The sequence below is a fragment of the Poeciliopsis prolifica genome, unplaced genomic scaffold, assembly GCF_027474105.1.
Source record: "Poeciliopsis prolifica strain line A6 unplaced genomic scaffold, Auburn_PproV2 SCAFFOLD050, whole genome shotgun sequence".
Classification (NCBI taxonomy): Eukaryota; Metazoa; Chordata; class Actinopteri; order Cyprinodontiformes; family Poeciliidae; genus Poeciliopsis; species Poeciliopsis prolifica.
Genome location: NW_026562425.1, coordinates 722,945 through 749,449, shown reverse-complemented (window position 1 = coordinate 749,449; position 26,505 = coordinate 722,945). Strand labels below are relative to the sequence as shown.

The 26,505-nt window shown below is 37.1% G+C and overlaps 3 protein-coding genes and 3 non-coding genes across 7 annotated transcripts; all 6 read right to left on the bottom strand.

Annotated features, from left to right (window-relative positions):
- Positions 1–599: 599 nt before the first annotated feature.
- rps8a (ribosomal protein S8a) lies at positions 600–4,460 on the bottom strand. Its single transcript, XM_055058419.1, has 6 exons — positions 4,409–4,460; positions 3,520–3,626; positions 3,201–3,300; positions 2,829–3,004; positions 1,802–1,931; positions 600–758 (listed from the first exon to the last, which is right to left on the bottom strand). The coding sequence occupies exons 1-6, from the start codon at positions 4,410–4,412 to the stop codon at positions 649–651; spliced, it is 627 nt and encodes a 208-aa protein (XP_054914394.1). The 5' UTR covers positions 4,413–4,460; the 3' UTR covers positions 600–648.
- On the bottom strand, positions 2,028–2,096 carry LOC129378119 (small nucleolar RNA SNORD38). Its single transcript, XR_008608027.1, has one exon. It is a non-coding gene; the product is annotated as a small nucleolar RNA SNORD38 (small nucleolar RNA).
- LOC129378120 (small nucleolar RNA SNORD38) lies at positions 3,100–3,167 on the bottom strand. Its single transcript, XR_008608028.1, has one exon. It is a non-coding gene; the product is annotated as a small nucleolar RNA SNORD38 (small nucleolar RNA).
- Positions 3,375–3,483, bottom strand: LOC129378121 (small nucleolar RNA SNORD46). Its single transcript, XR_008608029.1, has one exon. It is a non-coding gene; the product is annotated as a small nucleolar RNA SNORD46 (small nucleolar RNA).
- An 849-nt stretch (positions 4,461–5,309) lies between the features above and the next one.
- On the bottom strand, positions 5,310–15,337 carry hectd3 (HECT domain containing 3). 2 transcript variants are annotated; one of them, XM_055058174.1, is made up of 20 exons: positions 15,263–15,337; positions 14,495–14,956; positions 13,909–14,162; positions 13,700–13,835; positions 13,117–13,238; positions 11,807–11,920; positions 11,600–11,682; positions 10,483–10,648; positions 10,314–10,395; positions 9,733–9,915; positions 9,601–9,653; positions 8,592–8,760; positions 8,402–8,515; positions 7,729–7,818; positions 7,421–7,627; positions 7,205–7,334; positions 6,692–6,766; positions 6,504–6,585; positions 6,344–6,415; positions 5,310–5,528 (listed from the first exon to the last, which is right to left on the bottom strand). In XM_055058174.1, the coding sequence occupies exons 2-20, from the start codon at positions 14,846–14,848 to the stop codon at positions 5,444–5,446; spliced, it is 2,571 nt and encodes an 856-aa protein (XP_054914149.1). In that variant the 5' UTR covers positions 14,849–14,956; positions 15,263–15,337; the 3' UTR covers positions 5,310–5,443. The 2 variants fall into 2 exon arrangements, with proteins under 2 accessions (XP_054914149.1, XP_054914148.1); XM_055058173.1 differs by lacking the exon at positions 15,263–15,337 and adding an exon at positions 15,050–15,194.
- An 830-nt stretch (positions 15,338–16,167) lies between these two features.
- Positions 16,168–26,257, bottom strand: best4 (bestrophin 4). Its single transcript, XM_055058178.1, has 10 exons — positions 26,171–26,257; positions 25,932–26,090; positions 25,748–25,848; positions 24,989–25,222; positions 23,277–23,431; positions 23,012–23,089; positions 22,151–22,303; positions 21,275–21,355; positions 21,044–21,198; positions 16,168–17,232 (listed from the first exon to the last, which is right to left on the bottom strand). The coding sequence occupies exons 2-10, from the start codon at positions 26,081–26,083 to the stop codon at positions 17,049–17,051; spliced, it is 1,293 nt and encodes a 430-aa protein (XP_054914153.1). The 5' UTR covers positions 26,084–26,090; positions 26,171–26,257; the 3' UTR covers positions 16,168–17,048.
- Positions 26,258–26,505: the final 248 nt, after the last annotated feature.

Here is a 26,505-nt window from a genome sequence, read left to right as displayed (position 1 = left end):
CCAGGTTACCTAATGCAGTTCACCTCTACTGTTTATGGCAGTTTATTCAACGTAATGGGACATTAAAACTGTCTCAGAAGCGCTGCAACATAAATTAAATACAGCAACAGTTCAGAACCTGTTTTAATTAAAATTTAAACAGGTTGGAAGGCATTCAGGTCAAATACAACAAAATGGAAGACTGAAATATGTATGACATTTAGTGTCAAAAAAGAGGTTTAATACTGCAAAATACTGAAAGAAGGCTCCAATATATCTGGTAAATAAACCCTTCATATTTCTCCCAAAAAAATAAAACCTGATTCATAAAATAAGGCAAAAATAATACTCAACATGATAAAATTAATCCACTCATTAATGTAGTTTTAAATATTACTTCACTTGTATATGGGGAACAAATGTTTTTGTAATGAAATAGATTGTATCTGATGTATTGTCTTTGCTGAACTAAAAATAAAAATTAAGCTAATCAGTTTTTATCATCACTTCATGTGATTTTAATCAGAAATAATTTACTACGTGAAAATAAAACTAGGTAAGAATTTAATTAAAAGGTCATCATTTCTCCCATTTCAAAGACAAAGGGCTCAGAGATCAGATCATGTGTGGGACTTTTGAGTTTTATTGTCGTATCAAACAGCTGTACATCTATTTGCCTTTCTTGGCCTTGATCTTCCTCAGGTAGAACTCCAGCTCTTTGCCCTCCAGCAGATATCCGTCTGCCCTGCCGCACTGGCCGGGCCTGGAGGCGATGCAAGCTGCAGGAAAACAAGAAAAAAATAAACCGTTAGGAAGAACTAAAGCAGAAATCAGGTAATAAAAATATAAATATGGATAAATTAAAGATGTTAATTTATAGTTTTAAAGTTCTAAAATTTATACATTTAAGAAGTGTAACTTGAACAACAGAGTATTAAGATAAATAAAAATAAAGCTATGAGAATAAAGTCATCTGAGAACAGTCATGATTGCAAAAAGTAGAATGTTACAAGTCGTACAAGACTAAAATCATATTACAAAAATAAAGTTATACAAGAAAAGTCAGAATATTATAAACTCGTAAAATAATAAATCAGAAAATTACAAGAAGTCGTAATGCTACAAGAAGTTGTACGAGAACATTACAAAGTTGTACATGAATAAAATCGTAAAATTACAAAAAGTCGCACGGAAATAAATACAAGTTGTTATATTACAACTTTATTACTTTGTACAAAGTAATATTCTGAAAAGTTACAACTATAGGAGTAGAAAAGTCTTATGAGTATACAGTCGTAACATTGAGTATAAAATTGTAGAAGACATAATATTACGACTCTAAAGACTTCACTCTCAAAATATTACCACTTTATTCTCATACAAGTTTATCCTGGTCATAAAGCTTTCTTTTTGTGACTTTAGGACGGGAAATTCCCGTAATTTTATCTTTTTAGATTTTCATAATATGACGCCATTGTGAATTTGCTTTAGTGGACATTAAACCCTTTAAAATGGTTTTATTCTGAGTTTTACCAACTCATACTATCAATGTGACTCGACTTTATGCCAAACTAAAAGCAAAATTTCCAAAACAAAGAACATTTCTGACCAAAACTATCAGTTTGAAGATGGATTTTATCTTTAGAAAAAATAATTCACACTGTAAATTAAGAGAAAATGCACAAACATTGAGCACAACTTGTAGTGTGAGTTCTTTACCAAGATTTACAAAATAGTTCTCTTTTTAAAACTTTAGTATCATAAAATTTTGTTTCCAGACTCTTTATTTAGCTTTTGTAGTGGATAAGGATGTTTGACCTACCGAGAAGCTTTCCCTGCAGGAACTGCTCCTCCAGCAGAGTGCTGATCTTGGCCGTCTTTTTACGCTCCTCGTACTTCTTCTGGACCTTTTTGGACCTTTTCTTGTTCAGGATCTCTTCCTCCTCAGGAGTCTGCAGCAAGACAGGAAACAATTTGTTAGATTAAGACATAAGATCATTTCTAGAAGTTAACACTCGGCTGATTGTTTTTGGTGCTTCTCTCTCGTCTTTCTCAGAGACTCTGATGTCACCACTTTCATTCAGTAGCAGAACTGGTCAAAGTTATCATCATGGAAAGACTTGATGGAAATTACAAATATTATGTAAAGCTGAGGTTTCACTTGTAAACATCTCAAGATGTCAACTAAGACTTTTCCCATTTCAAAAATACTTTTTCAAATGCAAAGTTAAAAATATCCCAGCAGTTTGTAATTAAACCATGAAAACATCAGATGAAGGACAACTTCATACTTTTTCTGACCAATTCAGAGTTCTGTTCAAATGCTGGAAAAACAGTCTGAGTTGTTTAAAAATAAATTCTCAAATTCACATTTTGTGAACACTGGCTTCATCGGTTTGTTTGCAAAATTTAGACAAATGAGGAGCATAAATGAACCACACTCAATTGTTTAATCACATATCTATCTAAAATTTGGATTAATCTTTGTCACTTTAAATTTCATTACTTTCCTCTGTTATTTGGCTAATTAAACGTACCACTCTTTCTACTGGAATTAAAGTATTAATAAATACACTTGAAAATATGACTAGATGCAGTTAGTGTGCAATAAAATGATGAAAATCACACTTCTTTATGGGACTTTTGAGTTTGTGCAGCTGACATACAGATGGCTGAAAAAGTAATAAATAGTTGTAAATAGTTATTATCATCACAACAGTACCACAAAATATTGAGATAAAACATTAAGTCCAGATCACCCTGTCCTATCAAAATGTGAAGTTGGCATCAATTTGCATCTTACATGTTGAACAACATCTTTAAATATAGCTTAAAGGCACGAAACGTACCAGCTTGGCTCCCTTCTTGCGTCCCAGAGGAGTGGCGTAGTGCGCCTCATACCACTGTCTGAAGGGAAGGCTGTCGACCAGAACGATGCAGTTCTTCACCAGGGTCTTGGTTCTGACCAGCTCGTTGTTGGAGGCATTGTAGACCACATCGATGATCCTGGTCTTGCGTGTGCAGCCTGATAACACAAGCAAAGCAAAAATCAAAACAAGAAAATCTCACTCTTTGAAATAATAATAATAAAAAAATCTAGTTTTATGCGACTTTTATTTTTTTCTCAGAGTCTTTGGTTTCACCACTTGCACTCAGTAGCAGAACTGACAAAGTTCTCATCATGGAAAGAAGAATCCCAGAAAATGTAAAGAAACACTCACCCTCAGAGCCCCATGAGAAGTTTCCAACATCCAACCTCAGAGCACGGTACTTCTTGTTCCCACCACGGACCCTCACTGTGTGGATGCGGCGAGCTCCGAGCTGCAACAATTAAACGCTCCGTTAAAGCAAACACAATTCCTACAGCAGTGGCAAAACCAAATGTTTAGCTCTGCAGCGTGTCAGTGTAACTATGACAAGTCCTACCATTGGTAAGCCCAAAGCTTTGAACCAAAACGGTCCAAATTGTAGCCTACCTAAGGGCAAGTTTTCATCTCTCACGCTGATCCACATTTAACACAAAATTGTCTTTTCTCTTACCTTTGTGTTTGCAGGTGGTCGACCGAGCTCATACTTCCTTTTCTTGTGATAGGGCTTGCGTTTACCGCCGGTCTTGCGGCGTTTGTGCCAGTTGTCCCTTGAGATACCTAGAAAAATTTTTACAAAAATGTGTCACATCACAGTTTCTACTATGAGACTGACTGAAAATAATCTCATGCTTGAGTGATCAGTTCTCCAAGGTAAGGTTTGTCCGCATTCTGAATTTGGAATCCGCTTATAAGAGTTTCATCATGTCACTCAAGCAATTTCAGGTGAACTTAGATACAGAAATGTAAAAGCACATTTTGATTCAAATTCTACTTCCTTGAGTACTTTAAGCTTTGCTGTTAACTGAGACCGAACATATCACATAAAATGTCTAAATGTGCATCAGCTAAAAATTCTAACCAGTTAGCCACTAAAAAAACAAATAAAATATGCATTATCTGCTTTTAAGAAAATCATAAGCAGCATGACATGTTCTCTGCCAGCGCGCTAGCTTATGCTAACAGCCCTAACTTCAGCTTTACAATGTTTACACATTTAAAGACCAACTTTCACGAACCAAATAAGCATAGAAACTCACAATATCTTCTAATAAAGTATGTAAACCAAATTTAGCAGCTCTCTAAAACGTTTACGGGACACACTTCAGCCACAAGAGTTAGCTAGAAATGGGTGATGCGAGCAGCCATCTTGTAGCATTTCACACAGCTACTGAAAATCACATTATAAAACATCATCAATTGCATTTACGAATCAAAGTTAGAGCTAGAAATATTTTTAAATTATCATATAGCAGTAAGGCGAACCATTTTGATAATATTCCACCGATAAAAAACGAGATGGACAAGGATTCTGTCTTCGAGCAATGCATGAAAACACGTACCCATTCTCAGGCGCCGGCTAGAAAGAGGAACCGCAAAGGCTCATGGGTAGGTTTGAAGCTTCGACCTCTCGCGATATTTCACGCACTTAGTCCTACGCTTTTAAAAGTTGTTAAATCCAGTTTCAGAATCGTTCAACTAGTTCAAAGCCACCGCACATTTTTACGGAAGAGAAATACGGCGTCTGTGGGAAATATGGGTTTTATTTTTTAAATTTAACACTGTATTTATCCTATAAGAAAATTAAATGTTATGACTTGTGGCATTTGAACATCTTAAAAAGTTGTTGTGGCTGATGATGCTATGGGCAGGAAGAATCTCCAGGAGCAGTCAGTCCTGCAGCAAATCTGAAAAAGGCCTCTGACTGAAGACTTGCTGTACTACAGTCTGATGACTGTCATGACATGCTAACAGCTAGCATCAGTTGCTAGCAAGTATTGCTAATCTCTACTCATTTAAATATCTGATCATTTGTTCAGAAAGTTAAGAGTCTGGAATACAATCCTTGCCTTTGGACATTAGAATGGTTGTAAAACACTTCTGTCAAACAAGATGGCCACCCCAGATACACTGGATCATTGTGGACTATGAAAACCCATGGAGCACATTTGTGAATATTTTCCAAACATTAAATTTTCAAATATTAAATATTTGATTAATCGATCAATTTGATTTATCCCCCACACACCTGAAAATATAATTGGTAATCTACCATCTGTATTATGATTTTTAGCCTTTTATTCACAAAACTAAAGTTTCAGATACAAACTACGAACACAAAATGGATATAACCCATCATACTTCAGTTTTAACTGCTTGAAATGATCTAAAATATTTTCAAATACTACTAGAACTATTATTATTTGAAGATAAGACATATTAAACCAACATTAATGAGTCAGGTTTGTGTTTCCTCATAGTAGTTTAATATATACAGCTATTAACGTTAACTGGCAGTTGTACAGATGTGGGTATAAACATGGCGGTGTGCATGTTTCCGCATAGTGAGCAGCATTCAGTGAGGTGGCGCAGAGAGGTCACTCTTCCCAGGGGCTCATGTCGGTGTCGATGGCCACACAGTTGTATGCAGCGTAGCGCAGCTTTTCCTCACAAACCTTGGCACTGAAGAAGAGAGCAGGGAGAGTTTTAGTGTTCGGCCATTTTGTATTTACAGTTCAGGAGAAAAATCAGCACAAAAACAGTCATCAAGGCACCCTGACCAAATCCTGCAGCTGACTATTTTTGTAATGGCTGCTTATTAGTTGAAGTTAAAGCCACTATAATGTTCAAGGAAGTCAGTTTCTTCTTGTTTATGTTCAAGCACTTCCATTAGATGGCACTTTTACATAAAAACATATTAAAAGAAGATCCAGCCACCCATTTTCTAGCAGCCTTGTCCCTAGTGGGGTTGAGGTGCTGGTGTTTATCTCCAGCTAACGCTCTGGGCGAGAGGCGAGTTCACCCTGGACAGGTCGCCAGTCTGTCGCAGGGCCTAAAAGAAGATCTTTCCGAGGAAATATCTAAATATATTTAATAATTAGAGACAATACTAAAAGAAACATTTTTGACTCTAATAATCTTATAAATCAATTATTCTGATTATTATATTTTTCAGTTAATCACTTAGACACTTGTTTTTGGCAAGAAAATAAAGATTTTATTGCCAAAAATATAACAGCATTGCATTCCTTTAGTCATTTGTAGCAGCAAAATAATACTTATAAGATAAACGTGGGAAAAGCTCAGTTCTTTCCGTTATACTGATCATCAATATAGCGTGTGGATTATCTGTGGACCATGTTTTAGAGAAAACAATTATAGCACAAGGTGCTTAGTATAATAATTTTTTTTACAGAATTTGGACCAGGTGAAGCTAAAAGGGATAAAAACTTGTAAACTTGTAAAAATGAAACTCAAGACCCTTAACCTGGTCATACCTTGGATAGTTGGGTAGATACAAAGTGCTGGAACATGTGGACGACTGTGGAAGTGCGTCAGTCGTGTCCGATCTAAATTTGAAAACAAAACCAAACTGGGATTATTCTGTTTTTCCACCATTGCTAAGAAATAACTCCTAAACATAGCAGCCGTGCTCACCCTAGTTTGTCAGGGAAGACATAGATTGGTGCAGGAAGACGACTTCTACCCGTCACAAACCTCAGAAACCTGCTGCGATCCTCTAGAAATTAAAAAACCAATGCGTTTAATTCATTTCTGTCTTGTTAAACTGTAAAGAATTATCTTCACGTTTCATATACAAGTAGGAAAAGTTACAGGGAACAAACCATTGGTGAAGTTCGTCAGTGCTTCCCACAGGTACTGCACTCTGACGTCACTTTGCTCCAGGTCTTCGTAACGCGCTGGTTGATAAATAAAAAACATTATTTTTATCATGTTAATGAAACGTTAGAGTTTTGCTACTAAAATATCCTTGATCTGTGCAAGTTTTGATGCTTTTTACATGCAAAACATTTGTTGTTTCATAAGATATTGATCCTCAAGCTAAGTAACAATACAAGAAGTCAATCTATGCTTTTCATCTAAAAAATTTTTATTTTTTAAAAAGCAAAAAACTACATTTCTGTAAGTATTCAGAGACATCCTGGATGTACAGTATATCTAAATGCTTTGAAGGTTACGCCTGTCATAATAACAAATTTGGCTGGATGATAAATTGTCCCAGATGTTATGATAAATGACAATATTGTTGATTTATTACTTGTTATGACAGGCCTACTTGAATTGTATAAATTTCAGTTTACAGGCTTGATAATGACCTAATTGTGAGTAAAACTTACTGAGGCGTTTCAGGGCTTCCACTGTGATCTCTGGGTCTCCACACACTTTCTTCTCTACTTCCTGCCAAGTGAGCAGGTCCAGTACAGCCTGTGGAACCACCTTCAGCAGCCCTGCCTGCATGGCTGCAATCTGCAGCAAACAGAGAAAAACAGAAATCAATAATGACACAAAGGAAACCATGAACAATAATAAAGTAAGAGGAGTTTGTCTCCAACCTGCTGCCTGCTCTCCTCCAGCCGAACTTTCTGCACCAGGCGGATGAAGTCCTTGCGGTCTTCGTATCGAACCGGCACGTTGCTGCCGCCCGGGATCAGGTCCATCATGTGGCCGTCGGTCAGCGGCGTCGTGTAGACCAGCTCCTCCCCGAACCTGAACTCAAACGTCTCCTTGTCCATGTTCTCCATGGCTTCCAGCAAGTTCACCTGATAGCAGATTTAAGCCAAAGTTACAGAACCCAACAAAGACTAAACATTATCTGCAGTCAGGCATGGGAAAGCAAATCTGCACTGCTTAGATGTCTCACCAGAACCGAGTCCACTGCCGGGAAGTCTTTTGTCCAGCTGATCGTCTCCCCTGTTAGCTGCTTCCACACCAGACCAGGCAGAGCCAGAACCTGCAGAGAGGATTTGGGATTTTAAATTAAAGGGCTGCTGACACATCATTTGAATCAATTAATTACATGTTCGATTTCTCAATATTTCGTCTTTGGAAAATCTGGATTTGCAGTCCTTGGGTTTCCATAGTTCCAAGGCGGTCATCTTGTTTGACAAGCATGCTTAAAGCTTTTATGGATTTGGACTTTGAATTCAGGTCAACTCTACGACTGAACATTAGAGTCAGGCAACTATTTTAAAATCCGAGAGTAAACGCACAGTATTGCCAACAATAGTGCAGGGCATTCTGGGTAAATACAACCAAAGCAAACACGCAAGCCTAGTGCCAATTGGAGAAATGGATTATGTCCTTATTCCCAAAGGTAAAGGAGAAATCCTACAATGCTACTCCATTTTTGTTTATATTTTGTGGAGAAAATGTCAATTGTCAAAGACAGTGGTTGACTTTTAGACCTTTGCCAAGGTCGATAAGATCGGCTGCACGTAAGAATCGGTTGATCACCAAACTCCCAAAATTAAGAAAAATGGTGCAGATTTACAGATGCACCCAATATCCTACAAGTGGATTGAAGGTTGACTCACCAGGAAGTCTTTCCCCCTGAGAGCTGCACCCATCAGCTGACCGATCCACTCGTATTTATGGAAGTCCTTACAGGATGGGTTGGGGACGTAGTAATCTCTGGCCTCAAAGTCTCCCTGATGGACAAAAGACGGGTTCAGAAAGGCGAGGCTCACTGACGTTTGGTAGCAGTGATGAGGTCGGATCTGCTACCTGGTTGGACGTCCGGGTGAAGAACGGCAGAGGCATGGGACACTCGGCAGAGCTGGGGCAAAGCTCCTCCGACATGTCTGCCAGGCTGTCCCGAAAGCCTCCGCCCTGGTCGATGATTCCCTCGGCGATGAACTTACATTCCCACCACTGGTCGTAGCGAGCCGGCCATCTGACGAGACCAAAGGAGCATCTTGGTTTGTGCTCAAACTTTACTTTGACTTAAGAGTAGAGGTGCTAACATTATCATGATATATATATATATATATATATATATATATATATATATATATATATATATATATATATATATATTACATATATATACATATATAACATATATATATATATATATATATATTATATATATATATATATATATATATATATATATATATATATATATATATATATATATATATATATATATTTAAATATGTTGATAATGATATCAAAGACGATATTCCACATTTTGATTTGATTTGGCCAAATAAATATGCAACTAGGGCTGTCACAATGATCAATAAATCAATTAAGCACATGACAAATTAAAACAAACAGAAAAATTTCTATTTTGTGATTTATCTTTTTTTGATTCTTTTCTCCCTTTCTACCAAAATCTGGATGACAAATATCTTCATCAGTCCTATTTTTGAAGGATAATTTTGGATATTTAAAATGTCTTTCAGTTCCAGAGTTTAAATGTTCATTCGAATTTAAAGTTTATTTATGTTTGAGAATGTGTTATTATGCCATCATTACCAATATACTACTTGAAAATGGTTTCAAAACAATATTATCATTTATCACAATAACTTCTGGGACAATTTATTATCCAGCAAAATTAGTTTTTATGACAGACCTATATGTCACCATATATTTATACAGAAATAGTTACAAAAATCAGACAAAACAAAAAGTTCAAAATGAATTTTTTTTTACCGTTATTACCATATATGAGACAATACGCCACACTCCTACTTTAGAGTAGCACGAGGCCGAGAAGACGTACCTGTAATCTAAAGTCTTTTCGTGCTTGTCGGACGGCTTGAGACCTTCATACACCTTCAGGAGCAGAGAAAGTAAACTTGAAACCAAAGTAAAGACGTCTGAATGAGCCGAACCTCTGAGTTTAGAGACGGACCTGGCTGAACACGGCGTTCTTGCAGCTCGGGTCCAGAGACGGGTTGTCTCTGTGCTCCATGGCCAGGCGTCTGTTGATGTAGAGGCGAGGCATGAAGTTTGGCTTGCTGGTCTCTGAGTCCTTCAGGCACTGGATGATGAGCGCAGAGCGCCGCTTGGACAACAGCAGGAACTGCTTTATGCTCTAGAGGGCGCCAGAGAACACGGACAGAGATGGAAAAAACACAAAAAAGGAAAAAGAAAACATTTGTTATCATGTTCTTATACTTTCATTTGTGTTTCTCCTACTAAAAATATTCCATATGCTTAAAAAAAAACACACCCAGCTGATATTTGATTTAATGTTTTTTGATGTCTGAAAAATGAGACGTTTCAAAAACCTTTTGATTACTGAGTCACATTCCACATTCAATAATCACAGTGGATTATTAATCACAGTGGATTATTGAGTCACAGTGACTCAATAATCACTCAGCTTCTTCAGATTGTCTCCTTCTCCTCCATACTGGCTTTATCAGAAGCCAGTCGCCACATACGGTTTTGTTTTATGTTCACCACATAAACATCTATAACCCGACTCACTTTGATCTGGTTAAACGTTCCCAGGCTGTAGTCCCAGGCTGGCACCAGGTGTGGCAGCACATTGTCCAGAAGGTTGATGAACCTGCAGCAGACCGAACATAAAACCAAACGGACACGTCAGGGACTGATCCAGCTGAAGAAAGCAGAACGGAAACCGCAGCGGTCTCACCTCTGGATCACCAGCGCTCTGCGGTACAGGATGTCGGGCGGCGTGCCCTGCAGGCGGGGGTAACGGACCAGATTGGAGGAGTGAAAAACATCGGCGTTCAGACCCAGATCCCGTTCACACGACGACTTGATCTTTAAACCCCGGATTCGGACGTCGATCCCCTCATCTGTGAAACAGTTGGAAAGCTTTATTTAGGTTTCACTGAAACAGAAACTTTCTTTTTACCTCTGATGAAGATATAAATCATTTTCAAATTTGGTTTAAATTCTAGAAATCATTTTTATCATCATTATCTCCAAACTTTATAGCCAGATTTTTGCCCCAAATATACAAGTTACCTTTCAAATAGAACAGAACATTTGGATTTAAAAGGAGTTCCACCAGGCTCATTTCTTGGCCTATTTTTGTTTTCGGTTTTTATTCATAACTCAGGACAAAAACATCTATCTTTATGCAGATGAAACCATCTTTATACAGATATGTTGGGCATTTGGCTGGATGGCAGAAGCATTTAGAAAGGTTAGACTGGGTTTTCATCATCAAAATACGGCCTACCTTAACTTCACAATCACCAAAAATCTCGTTCAGGTCACATTTTTTTTACATTATTGATTATGCTGCCACCTTATACATATTCTGCTTACTCTGAACTTCTGTTTTTTATCTCTATATCACTGCTTTTAATATATTCGACTAAGTTATTCACAGAGTTCATCACAGTGTATTTCATAAATAGATTTCTTGGCTCTTGTTAAGTCTAAAAAGTAAACAGCCGTGGTCTATTTTCATATGCAAACATTTAATTACATATTTGTATTTGATTTGAGTAGATTTCTAGGAGATTCTTGTGATATACAATCTTTGAATTTGTTTATTTTCTATATCTTCTGAATTTAACAGACCAATATTTTGAATAATCTTCATATTACTCTAAAATCTTCTGTAATTGTCCAACTTCTATTCTTAATTTAGACATCTCTGTGTCACGATGACTCCAACTCCTTTGATTTTCTTTATGTTTTTCTTCTTTAATGCCAAACTTTAATGTTTAATATCTGGGTGGGGCTTTCTGGACAAATAAAGGTAAAAAACAAACAAAACAAAAAAAAATACTGACCTCTACATTCCTCTATTCGAACTTCAATAACAGGGAGATGAGAAGTCATGTCCTCCAGAACGCAAACCTCTCCAATCAGATTGCTACAAAAAATTAGAACAGAACGCTATGAGACCATCTCATAAATAAAACTCATAAAGCACCAATAATTCAGTTGTTAAAATGCTAATTTACTCAGGACAAGAAAGTTTATTGGCTGAAACTCACTCGTCTATGGTGACATCACTCAGCTTCTTCAGATTGTCTCCTTCTCCTCCATAAACTGTCACTCTCTTGGGCATGTAGTTGTCGTCTGTCGAGTCCACAGTTAATATCAGCTTACTGTAGGAAGAAAAAAACAATAAACCCTCTTCTGACAGAAAAAAGGATTCACTGCTTCTTCGGTTGTTGTTAAGGTTTAAGTTGTAGGAATCCATTGAAGCAAGAAACAAGCGACCTGAGACACATAAGGATAATTACAAAGTCAGTCTATCATCTGAAGAACATTTCCAGGACTAAAAATGACAAATGTATCAGCAAATTCTAGGGAAACTCATCCACGCATTATCTTTAGTGGCATTAGTTTGCAACATTGTATTTACATGTTTGCCAAAAAAAATCAGACCATTGCAGCATGAATACTAGGAAACAATTTTGTTCTTTTTGTTCATTGTGTTCTAGTTTTTATTACTTGGACTTGCCTTGTTGATGAAATATGATATTCAAACAATCTTGACTTGATTTATTTGTGCTAATTTCATTTTTATTGGTGAAACTTTCTGTATTTGCTCAATAACTTTGTACATAACTGATTTTACCCATCAATATTTGACTGTAGGGCATCTATTTTAATTGGTGAAAAACTATTTTCCTTTGTTCAACAACGGACCTATAATAACCTGAATATCATTAGTTGCAACTTTTCTTTTTTTTTTCTTATTTTATCAGTCGTATAATATTTCTGTTAACTGTTTTATGTTTTTACGTGCCTTGTTGCTGAAATGTAGTTTACTAATAATCATTGTTAGTTCTTTGTATGCTGCAGTGTGTGTTTGCATGTTTAATTATACTTGCAAATTGCTTCTAAGTAAATGAAGCTCTGACTTGTTTGGTTTCTTTTTTGAGGGGAAGGACTAAAATGCAAAACTCCTGGTAAGAAACCAGACTGTGAAGCTTCCCAACAAATAGCTGCAGGAGTTGCTGGTACATGCTGCGTCTCAGTTAAAGACATGCTGGGAAGTCAGTGATTATTCTTTAAAAAATTGTACACATAAGATGCTAAAATACAATGTATTTTATGGGCAATGGAAATAAGAATGACTAAAACATCCATCTAGGGTTTTTGCAATAACAAATTCAGGCTTCAAATAACAGAGAATGTGAGGAAGATGTAGATTTATAACAACAGATATCAATATTTAACTATAATATCGCCACTGTGTGAATCCCTAATATTGCTCAGCCTTTTCCGAGGCGTTATGAAGATGCCAACCACTGAGCTTTAAACATAAATGACCCGACAGACAGCTGGTTCCTACTTGACCACAGTGCCTCTCTTCATGAGCAGCCGGATCCAGTGCTGCCCCTGCATGCCGTCGCTCTCCCAGTAGGTTTCGGTGTCGCCATCAGTCAGACAGGTCACCCCGCCGTTGGGATCCTCCTGTCGTTAAACATCAGTTTGATTCAATGCAATCAGATTTTTTTCCTTATTCGACCTACGTTCAGATCTTTCCATCCAAATAAAAAATGTGAGCAGTTCCTCTTGAAAACATTGATTTTGAAAGCATCTGCGATCTGGACAGTTACATTTTTATGTTCTGGTTCTGACTGCACATCCAAACAGACTTCTCTGAAGAAGAATGCTCATCAAAAAGCCGTCACTATTAGATAGCCTTTCACCTTTTCATTATCTTCTTCCATCTTGTCAACATCTTGTGACGATGCATGACAAGATTAAACTTTAAAATGAACAATGATATTGTTAAATGAGACCATTCTCAGTTAACATTTTCTGAGACTAAAGAACCAGACTGAAGTTTTTTCTCATTCAGTTTTTAGTAGAAATAGAAAAACAATGAATCACGTGAAGAAGAAGCAGTTAAACATCTGCATGTCGCTCACCGAGCTTGAAGACACTTCGATGCCGGTGACGCACTGCTTCACGCTCCCCAGGTTCTCATCCTCCTTTCCTATGTGGTCGTAGAAATAGTGCACCAGGTCCTCGTCGCATTCGTATGTCCAGGTGGGAGGAACGTACCTGAATGTGCAGGTAACGTTTAAACTCTCCACCTCGTTAACAGTAAACAGTCGCTTCAAACGGCCGTGCTCACCTCAGCTTCTGGACAGCTACCGAGTCGCACTCTGCGATTTTGGGCTTGGAACCGATGAAGAGTGCGTTCTCCACGTCCACCACCTGCTCCCACCTATAGCAGGGTTTGTGGTCGTAGCCGAAGAGCTGCTGCTGCCGGCTGATTGTCTCTGGCGACTCCACAGGAACCAGCCTGTCGCCTCCCTCTGTGTGCTTACACACCAGGATCCAGCCCTCCTCCAGCTCCTGGCCGGGCCGCAGCTCCTCCAGCTGCTCCTGGGGACAGAAGACCGTCGTTGGGTCGTCAAAACATCAGCAAAATGTTTCTCTTAATATCACAACTTTGACTGATATCATACAGAATGAAACTGAAAACACTTCCTTCTAAAATGCTGCAGATTTGTCAAATAAATGTGTAATTCAGTGCATTTATGCCTGTGTTTAAAAAAGAAAAATCAATTCAGCACTGCTTTTTGTATCAGATCGGCATTTACTGATATTAAACCTCAGATATCGGTATTGGAAGTGACTTGATGCATCCCTATTTGTGGGACAATAAAGGATATTTCTATTCTATTTTAACTAATGGAAAAGGATGATGAACTCACCTTGTTTATTTTGACCCAGAGACCCTGGCTGTTGCAGTACTCCTCCCCTGTGGTTCTGATGCAGGTCCCTTTCTTGGGCTCTATGCTGTACTTGCACAACTTCTTGCTGTGTGGAACCTGGTGAGGGCTTTCGAAGATGGCCAGAAGGTTCTTCCCCACCGTGGATGGTCCTGTAGCAGCTCCGGCAGCAGCAGAGCAGCTGGAGGATGAATCCTTGCAGATTTTGTAGCAGACCTCTTTGGGAACATAACACAAACTCTCAGGGATCGGCTCACTCTTCCTGAAGCTCTCGATGCACCTGTTCAAGAAGCGGATCCTGCCCAGGAGGAGGTGAGGGTTGTCTCCCAGAGCCATGGTGGAGAGGATGAGCAGAGGATCAACAGCCCGGCAGCAGCAGGGGGAGGACAGCTGACATTACACCTCTGCCCTGTTGTGTTTCCCAGCCTGGATGCAGGGATGCAGCTGCAAACAATACAGAACATTCCGCCTCAAAACACGACGCACAAAAGCCTCAAACGTCAGACATGACTTAATCAGAGGGCAAAGTTCACTCACTCTCAATAAAGAGTCGCCTCATTTCTAAAGGTAAAAGTCACTGTGCTAATGCTAATATGCTAGGTGTTCTATAATGACTGGGACTCTGACACTTTATCAACAAAACCTAATAAAAAATACAGCTAAATATCTGAAATACTAAGTTAGACAAACGTCACACAGTTTAGGAACAAGCCCGGAAGCTGTCTTCAGGAACAGTAAATGTTAACGCACCTGCAGGGAAGAGTTTAGATGGAGAAAGTAGTCTAGGATTGATTTCTGACAACGCGGAAGTGCAAATAACATCCGCTCGGTTTCCCTTTCAAAACAAAAGCTCGAAACCGTTTAACGTTCAACAAGCTGCGTGTTGCTCAAAGCTGTGACTTTAAATAACCAGAGAAGACAAAACTTGTGTTTAAGTTAAAGTAGCACTGCTTAAATATATTTTTACTCAAGAGAAAGTAAGTAGCAGCCATCCAAGAATTTACTTACGAATTAAAAAGTGTCACAAAAAAAGGCAAACAGACTTATAATGACTGATTATTTCATCAGACATATATAGAGATATGTACCTTCTGGAATTAAAGACTAAAATAAAGAAAAATAACAAATAAATAGCATAGTTACAAAATAAAAAATGCAGGAGGAAGATTTGATTTTTTTAAATGTCAGATACCTGGTTTGTTCATTCAGTGAAATTACTCACAGTGGGTAGATTATACAGAAATTTTACTCAAGAAAAATATAAAGTATGTTTAATAAAACTACCTTTAAAAGTACATTTTCCCCAGAAGTTACTCAGTGTAGGAGAGAAACAGTCTTGAGATTCAAGATAGGAAAAGGATCTCCAGTTCCAAACACTCGCCCTGATCTCATATTCATGAAAATAGCTAAATGTAACGTGTTATCTGAAACTTCATTTTAGTAAAGTGAAATTTGGCCAGACATTATGAATAAGTCAATGTGATGCTCATCTTTTATTCACTATAAAATTTAACTTGGACGATCAAGTCAAGCCCAAACTGTGTGTCAATGTGAATGTATTTATATTCTGCTTTACAACTCAGCCAAACAAAACAATTAAACAGTACAAACAGCAAAACAAGGAAACTAAATGATTAACAATCTACTCCCAGTGGGCAAGGACTGCTCAAGCTCCCCCCACTTCTCTGTGCCTCTGGGTTAATGTTATGCAAACAACTTTTATGTTTATGCTATGTTTGCACATATTTCTCTGTACTTCATGTTTTCAAACACAAGATGTTCATGTTTTTATTTCAATAAAAGTTCAATTTAATTCAGTTCATTTTATTCAGCAGCAATTCAAAACAAATGTTTTTACAAACGTCTCTTCAGGTTGATTGATGCTAATTATCAAACAATGCTCTTTTCATTATTTAAATTAGTTTAAAGTTTTCTATCTAAGAAAACTCATCTGATTACATCAAACTGATTACATCAGTGCTGAAAGGCAGCCTTACTTACCAAAATTTATTTTAATAAATACAAAACACCAGATAAAACCTCTAAGATGGAGACATAAAGTTGACTTTTTTGTCCTAAATGGTGGCGTGATAAGCACAGGATGTCACTGATACTTATTTTATTCATTCACTCACAACAGGAATAACTGGTGTGAGTCATCACACACTATTACTTGTTAACTTATAATTTATAACAAAGTTAACAATAATGTAATTGTTAACTTACATAATATAATAATACATACATACTGAACAAGCTCTAGTCTAGGATCAAGGTGTGAAACTAAGCTGACAGCTGACTGGGCGTTTATGTGCTTAACATAAAACACATCAAATAAAAACCTCATAAGTCAACACAGTATCTTATCAAATCTCTAATTTATATTTGTTAGCTTTTATGTTTTGTGTATATTATGTTTTATTTGATTAGATTTCTTTAGTCTTACATGTAAAGACAGCTTAAACGTCAGCAGCTTAATGGTCATCACCGATTAAATCACTGCCTTCTTGTGCTCCTTGCTATTGTTTGTCTTGGTTTAAATAGCCTCGTCTTCCTCGTTGTGATGAGTCAAAACGTCCATCAGGTATGGAAGACTCCCGCTGCGTAAGAGGCCTTTGGTTTTCTCCAAGCCGTCACCCAGAGATCTGCATGGAACCAAATACTGCTTGTTCACCGGCACATCAGTCGGTTGATCAATCTCAAGATCTTCAGCGCTCATCCTGGAAATAATGGAGATTTTTTTTGAAGCTCAAACATAAATACATTATTATACATTCAAAAGGAGGCTCAGAAAAGGATTTGCTTTATTCTACAGCTGCATTGTGTCTGATTTCAACATTTGCCTTTTTTTTTTTTGGCTTTTACATTTTTAGCTAATCCTAAGCAAACACTGGATAATTTGCAAAGCATTAAAGCATCCATTAGGAGGGAAAAACACGAGAGCCGAAAAGGTATGTAGTCTTCTACCTTTATAGTTATTGTTGTGATTGTGAAGATTATTATAAAATATATGTATAATTGGTGTAAAAACAGCATTAAGTTTTAGAGTGGCAGATTCTGTAAATCATCAGACAAATATTTATGCAACCATCTTCCCACAGGTTTATCTCGTCTTGTATCCAACCATGATTTCAACACGAAAAGAAACGTCTCACCTGGCCACATTTTATTGGACACACATTTCCATTATGAAGAAAAACATAACACTTCCTTTGCCATCAGTACGAGAGCCGAAAAGGTATGTAGTCTTCTTGCTTGATTGTGAAGATTCTAACAAAATATATGTATAATTGGTGTAGAAACAGCGTTAAGTTTCAGAGTGGCAGTTTTATTTAACCTCAAACTATAATTTGATTAATCAGGAAAAGGTTTTCTTCAGTAAGATGGTACCATAGACGTGTAATTGATTAGTAATTAGAAAAATTACTAATTATATAAATAATTATTCATACAATTGTTTTGGCACTTGAAGTTGTTTTACAAATAGTTTAAATATTTGCAATACTAATACAATTATTTCCTGTAAAAACCATTTGACTTGCTGATGTGGATTAGTTGCCACATAAGCAATTTAGTCTTTGTTCTCAAAGTTTCCTCATTCTTGCATTGTGTGTAACCTCCTAGTAAAAGGAACATATGAGATGTAATTAAATATTTTTTACCCTTTAATTTTTTTTCATTGAAGTCAGCAAGCTTTAGATCTGTTCTCAGGTTTTGTTATAGAAATACAGAAAACTAAACAATGAACATATTTTCTTAACATATTTGTTAACATTTAGTTAAAATGTTAATTGTTCTCAACTCTCTTCAGCTAAAATATTATTAAATCAATATTAATAATGTGACAATAAATGCTGAATGGACATGTTGATCAGAGCAGGAGAAACAAGTGTAGAGGAGTTACGCCTCCTCACCATTGATTTCCTAACAATGATGATTTTAGATTTCAACTGGCAAGAAAAACTAATTGAATTGATAAATAAACACATATATATTAAAGCTGTTGCAGGCATTATTAATAGTTAAAAAATCACAACATTCAATGCAATTCTCACAGTTTTCAAGCAAATGTATAGTAATTTATTACTGACAACATTTTCACTTTGCAGGACACTGAACACTAGAGGAACTTTGAGGAACTTCACCAGGATAACTTCTTCACTTCATCCTTTTTTCAGCTGATTTTTTGCCGACTTCATGTGACTCTGATCAGCAAAACTTGACTTGCATTTTTTGTTAACCTACTTAATTATAAGTTGGTTATTTTCAGTTACTTTCCTTTAGACACTTTATTTAGTCTCTTGTTTTTACCACAAGCATAATGGCAAGTTTTTCACCTAAACGCAATTTCAGGTATTTTAATCAAGACGACTTTATGTTTGATCTGTTACGACATGATGTCAATGAAACCTTAAACATTTTAGATGTTGAAAAAGCTTTACAACATTTCAGAATGACTTTCAATGTAGTGCTTAATAAGCACGCTCCTGTTCCAAGTTCTGAACATCAGTCTACATTTAGGGATCGATCCTTTCCTCAAGAGGTCAATGAAGATGAAGGCCAAATATCAAATCCTAAACAAATCTGTGAAGCTTTCAATAAATATTTTACAGACATAGGTAATCTGTTTGAAAGAACCTATGGGCAATCTGTCTCAGCAAACAAACTTGATGCCAGTACAACACCACAGTACATTTTTGAGTTAAAAGAATTTACTTGTGAAGAAGTTTGTGAGGCTCTCCTAGACATGAATCCGAATAGTGCCGTTGGTGAAGATGGCTTTGAACCTTTAGTCTTACAAGGTGTGGCTCGCCAAGTAGCGATCTACATAACACACATTTTTAACCTCTCAGTTTCAACTGGAACTATCCCTAAAGTCTGGAAGGCCGCTTATGTAAAACCCATGCATAAAAGTGGTGAAACATCTGACCTTAATAATTACAGGCCGATCTCTAAACTTTCATGTTTAGCAAAGATTCTTGAAAAACTGATTAGCAATCAGCTGAAGTTGTTTCTAACAGAACACCAGATTTTACATGAACGGCAGTCTGCTTATCGAGAAAAACACAATAATGTGATGGCTGCTACTGTTGTTTTAAATGACATTGTCACTGCTTTGGACAATAACCAACACTGCGCAGTGCTTTTCACTGACCTCTCCAAAGCTTTCGATACAGTGGATCCCACTGTGCTTCTAAAAAAACTAAAGATGATTGGATTTGGTGAAAAGGCCTTTAAATGGTTCGAAAATTATTTCCAAAACAGACGTCAGAGTGTTACCAATGGAAAAGTTTGCTCACAGTTTCTACGTGTTGAAAACGGTGTTCCTCAAGGCTCTGTTCTAGGTCCTGTTTTGTTCAACATCTACATGGCGGATATTGCTTCATCCGTGACAGGATGTGACGTTCACATGTTTGCTGACGATACTGTTCTGTACTGCAGTGCAGGTGATGTTCAATCTGCCATCTCAACCCTTCAGCAATGCTTCAATGATTTACAAAATGAATTCAGGAAACACAAACTAGTTCTCAATGCAAATAAAACAAAGTACATGATTTTTACATCAGATGGAAATGTTGATGATGGACTCGTTCTCTCCAGTTTGGATGGCACAAATATTGAAAGAGTCAAAGAGTACAAATATCTGGGCCTGTGGATTCATGAGGATCTGAGCTTCACTCATCATGTGACAACATTGGTCAGTGATTTGAGAGAAAGAGTTGATTCCTTTCATAGAGGAAACTCACACTTTGACATAGAGAGAAAAAAAGATTTGGTTAGAAAAGTGTTTTTGACCAAATTTCATAAGGGTAACATTTTGTACATGCATGCCTCGCCTGAAGTTCTCACACAGTTGGATGATGTTTATCATTCTGCTTTAAAATTTATCCAAGGACATGGAGATGATGCTGATCATCATACGCTGTATCATGAAATGAAATTGCTTTGTCCCTCTCTGATGCGCGAGAGCCGCTTGTTACTATTTATTTATAAAGCTTTTAAAGGCTTTTTACCCCCTTACATTAAATCGATGCTTGTCAAAGATGAAGCAAGATCAGGTGACGCCATTTTTCTACAGGAGCCAATGGCCTCTACTGAAGTTGGCAAAACCAGATTTAGTTACTTTGGACCCAAAACTTGGAACAAAATGCAGAATGAACAAACACTTGATCATTCTGTATCTGAAGAGGAAGCCAAGTCTTCGATTTTGTCTTATCTGACTTCTGAATGTTCTTGTCGTTGCCGAAACTTGAGGCATCCTAAGTGGGGACTGTAGGCGTTATTTTCTTTGCTGACACTTATTTCTCTGTGAAACACAAATACTAAGATACTTGTGTTCATAATATGATGATTCTAATGATGTCTCTAGAAATGTGCTATGCAAATTAACTTGATTGATTGAATTTTATTTCTTTTATTGAAAGAAAATGAAACTGTCGTCTCAAATAAATCTTGCTTTCTTTTGCTCAAACTCTCGTCGTTTCTTCTTTTATTAACTTTTTGAGATGGTAAATTGTAGTTTCTACTCACCTCATGTCGAAAGTGGAGCCTTTGAACGCTGGTCTGAACGTCTCCGCCGCCGTCGACTGGGTGTAAGGCACTGAGAAGATGCTGTTCTTCCAGTGCTTGTCCTTCACAACCGGAGCCAGGTTCTGGTACATGTCGTCCACCGCCAGCATTGAAACCTGCAGGAGATGAGAATAAAGTTAAAATCCATATTTTAGGTTTGGCTGTGTCAGAGCAAGGCGCCGAAACACAAACCTGAATGTTTCGGTCGATCAGCTGGTTGGTTTCAAAGTCATCGTCGTCTTCACCAAAAGGGTTGATGATGAGCTCGCCTACCTACGAAACACACGCACAACTTTAACTACTTCAGTTTAATCTTACTGAGTTAGAAAGATAATATTTACTCTTAAAATTAATTTAAAAAACACTAACCTAATACAAATAAGAATGTCAATGTAGAAATATCAAACCACATTTATTTCTTATTGGTTTGATAATTTTTTCATCTATATCATAATATAAGGTCTGATTGGTAATAGAGTTCTTTGACTTTTGGTTGCAATCCAACTTTGTTTATTTATCAAATTTGCTAAAACATCTGCTGATCTGAGTGAGAAACAACTTAAAATACCGAACCACCATCATACTTCACTGCATAAATAATGTTTTCAACATTTAATAAGTTTTGGGCAGCTGGGCTTTTCATGACAGAGTTTATATTTCTGCCAAAGTAAATCACCACCATTATATTTCCGCTTAGATCTTTTTCTTTCAAAACAGGAATCAACATTTACCCTGTTATGTTTTTTAACATAGACACAAAAATTACAGCAGTGAATAAAATGTTCTTCCACTCTTAGTCTAAATTCTCTTCTCCATAGTTTTTTAACTGTTATTTTTTATTAGACTTTTCTCTGGCTAGCTGTGCACTTCCTGTTTCGCAGATCGGGTTGCTGGGAAACCATGTCTCCATAGCAACCACGGAATGCTGCCAGATCGCCATAGCAACCAGTGACTCAGCAGTCACTGGTTGCTATGGCAACCAGGAAAGAAAAGTTTAGTTCGTATATTAAAGATGATACAGCATTAATGCTCTTCGTGAAATAGAGTAAAGGAGGAGCGTCGGGTCACCTTCAGCCAGCCGGTGTAGAAGAAGAACTGCAGCAGGGTGAAAACCGGGACGTACATGTCAAATCTGTGGCCGCTGTATCCCTTCTCCGGATTCAGAAATTGTCGGCCAATGACGCAGAAGGCGAAAAACGAGTAAACCGCGATGGTTACCACCTGTGTGAGAATGAAACAAACACTTACAGGATAAGAACACACACTTCAGCTGTGAGGTCATCCTAAGCAAAACGTTTCTGACCCCAGGTAAATACAGGGCCAGTATTACTGATACCAACACCGACACCGACACCGATGCTTTTTATTATTTAGGGTTTTTATAACATGACGTTCTGATATTTATGTGTTTTTGTGGATTTTACTTTGAATAAATTTTTTAAAACCTAGGAAAAAGTTTGACAAATTTTATGGAATTTGTTAAGATTACATGAAGATAGTAAACAGAAAGAAATAGAAAACAAATCTGAGCTAATTTTTTCCTAAATGCACATTAGAGAACAAATCAAAACAAAACATGTTTAGACACCACAGAAAAGTAACAAAGAAAAACTTGTACAAATTCAAGAAAGAATCTGAAGCAAATTTTTTGACCACTCTAGTATCAATCCAATTCTGATACCAACTTGGTATCAATATGATCAATTTCTGCAAAGACCTTATTGGCCCCATTTATTAGTCTGACTGATGTTTCCCACTCAGGTTTAGAACTTAAAACAAATTTAAGTTAAAAGTATTTCCTGTTGTGTTGCATCTTATCATTTATTTTAATTAATACCTTGTTTCTCAATGATTAAAATGAAAGATTTAAAAAACCATTTCATACTGAATCTTTAAAACAGATTGTAAGTCATGTTTTGGGCTTCGTACCTGAGTGTAGACCAGAGGGATGCTGATCCAGTCGTAGTGGAACAACAAACTGCATTTGGCTCGGTAATTATTCAGCTCCTATTGACCCAGAATAAACATCACACATATATGCGTTTTATTTCACATTTGCAGAACTTTACTTCCATTTGAGTTCATCTTAATTGGTAGTTTTTTCCCAAACAGGAACAGCAAATATACACACGTAAAAACAGAAGTAGGTTTGTGTTTTATTTGTGGTTCCTGTTTGAGGAGAAGAGCTACTCACGTCCATCAGCAGCCGGAGAGCGATGTCGTCCCTGACCCGGCCCTCCTGCCGGGCCTGGGCCGCCAGGTTGGAGAACCACGTCAGCGGCATCCAGTACTTGTTGAAATCAGAGTGAAGAGACTCAAAATTCTTCAGCTCGTGTGTCGTCATGAATCCTGCGCAAATTTAAACAGGAAGTCAGGAAAACAAAACGTTTTATCATCTATTTTTAAAACTCAGTATTTCAGCTAAGTTTGTTCAGACAGACATTATATATAAGAGGTTGTTTTATGTCAATAATTCCTTAGTATTGATGGAAACGAAATAGTTTCGTTGGCAGATTATTTCACTTGTAACAATGGAAAAATGTTGCTTTAAGTGAAATAATCTGCCAATGGAACAAGCACATTTTGATCCATATTAAGGAATTATTTACGTGCAAAAAGTTCCTTCATCTTGCTGAAAGGTTACTAATAAGTTTCTTTTATCTTATTTCAAATGTAAAATATTTTGCAGTAGAAACTAAACCAAAAATTCTTGGTAAGATTTTATATTTTTTACAGTGTAGATCTTTCAAAAGTAGTGCTAAACATAAACATTTATAGCAATTTTATTTTCCTTTGATGTAAATGTGTTACATATATTATGTTTGTTATAGTTTTAGATTACGCTGCCCTCATGTGGAGGATCTGTGTGCAGGAACCAGTCAACTTATTACTAAGGCTTATGAGAAACTTGTCTTAGTTTACAAACTTTAACTATATTTCAATGTTATGTTTTGTTACATAAGAGCATCTAATTCAGTTATAGTTGTGGAAATGCTTTTGTTAAATTGTTTGGTTGCCGTTTCACAAGAGTGGAGCATTTCATGTGGCTTGGTTCAATCCATCACCTGCACAAATTCCCACTGGTTCCCACTTACACCAAGCAATGATGGTGGGACAGCAAATGTGAGAGAAAGTGGTCTGACTGGTGAACTGGTCAGAGTTGATATGAGGAAAAATGAAGTTAAACACAAGGAAATCCTGAAGAACAATATTTTTATAGGTCGTAGAAACTTAATCCAGAACATTAACAACCTTAAAGATGCAGACAGAACCAAGAATAACAATAATAATGGCTTAAATCAAAGAGTATTTATGTGTTCGAATGGTCTAGTCAAAGGTTGAATATAAATCCAAATGACTATCTAATGGAAAGCTTAAAAATTTACATGTACAGATAATAAATGATAAGCTACAAAGGTGTATTAGGCCCATAGTATATAGAAATAAACATTTCCACCAAAAAAAGCTAAAATTTTTTAGAATGATCTGAGAATTTTTCTAAGAAAATCTTGAAAATTTCTGAGTGTCAAAAGTCAAATTTTTTGGGAATTTTTGACTTCATTTCAGATGTTCTTCTCTGAAGTTTTTATTTTTTAAGCAAATTTCAACTTTTCAAACTCAGAAATTTCTGAGACTAATTTTTAAATTTCTATGTTTTTTTCTAGCTACTTTTTTACTTTTGAAATTCAGAAATTTCCTCGATTAATCTCAAAATTTGCCCCTCTTTTAGTCCCTCAGGACAGCAGTTGCTTGTTCAGTTTCATTGCAGTTTAAAAGCAGAAATCTTTCTGCAGAGATAAAACAGAACATGAACAAACAATTAAAGGGACAGAAAAACAATTTCAACCTGAATATTCTCTCTATTTGCCCCAATAAGGGGCAGTTTTGCTCCGGTTTCGTTCCTACCTGCCTCCACGACGTGCTCCAACGTTGGGAAGCGTTTGCGGACTCTGGTGCTGATGGAGCGGAGGATGAGGACCGACGACAGGTTGGCGTACCTCATGAGGGTCCGGCGCAGCAGGCGACCCCGGTCGTCGACGCCGTGCACGTTGCCCGACACCGCCATCATCAGGTTGTCCGGCAGCGGGAAGCTGGTGTACTGACCCCACCAACGGGTGAAGGCCTGGTTCACGTAGAAACCTGGACGGAACCAAATACAGAAATTCACTTCTTGTTCAGATCAACGGGGATGCTGATGGTACAGAAGAGGATTAGAGACACTGAAAAAGAAAAAAAGAAATAAATTTAGACCTTAATTTCAAAATTATGACTTCAATCTGAGTTTTGCGACTTTTTAATCTCATAATTTTGATTTTTCCAAATAAATAACCAAGCATTCTTAGGTAAATGTCAACTATGTTGTTAGTACAGTACATGAACAATAATCACAACTCTTTCAGCTTCCTTATAGGATTTATAAATGTACACTTTATCCACTGTCCAGATTTTTTTGGTAGATTTGACTTTTAAGACTAGAATATATTCATTGAATATTTAGACATTTCTGATTCTGAAGGAAAAAAATCAGAATTCTGAGATTAAAGTCAGAAGTTTGAAGTCAGAATTTTTATATTAAAATCAGAAATCTGAGAGAAAGATTCCAAAAATTCTTTAAATTTTTTCCCAGTGGCCTTTATCCTCCGCTGTGCGGTGAACATATTTTACCCAGGACAAACAGAACGGGGATGAAGCTCGTGTTGGTGAACTGATCACAGTAAAGGGCGACGCGCTCAAACAGCTCCTGCTGCCTCGGCGTGAGGAGGAGCCTGGAGACAGAAGCATCCTTCAATTATGCTGCAGCAAACAGCCACATAAATAATAACACAGAACATTAAATAAGCTGCTTTACCTGTAAAACACACTGAAAAACAGGTAGACGGCACAGAAAACCAGGAACTCCTTATACATCAGCTTGTAGATGCTTCCCTTCCACCTGAACAGCAGCCTGGAGAAGCCATGAAACCTGGCGTTGGCTACTTCCAGCGAGTACGACACGGTCATATTTAGGCTGCAGAAACACACAAAGCAACATTTAAAATGTGCACAACACTAGATATAAGAACGCAGATGCAAAAAGCGACGTCTCACCTGAGAGTGTTGGTGTGGTGTTGGATCTGCACCCTGAAGAAAGACTCTTTTCTTTCTCTGAATCTGAATTTAAAGCGCTCTGCTGAGTCGTCATAATTTACGGCCTCGGCTTTATTACCTGAGAACCTGCAGCCAGAGGCAATCACACCTGCTGAGATTTGAAGCATTTCTCGTATCAAAGGAAAACCAGATTGTTTAGGTGATTTGGTTACATCACACCGTTTTATTGTCTGTTTGACTCTCACAACATTTTTGATTATTCAGTGGGACTTCCTGTGTTGGTAGATGTCTAAAGCGCATAATTAAGACTCAAATTCGATTTATTTTTAATAACA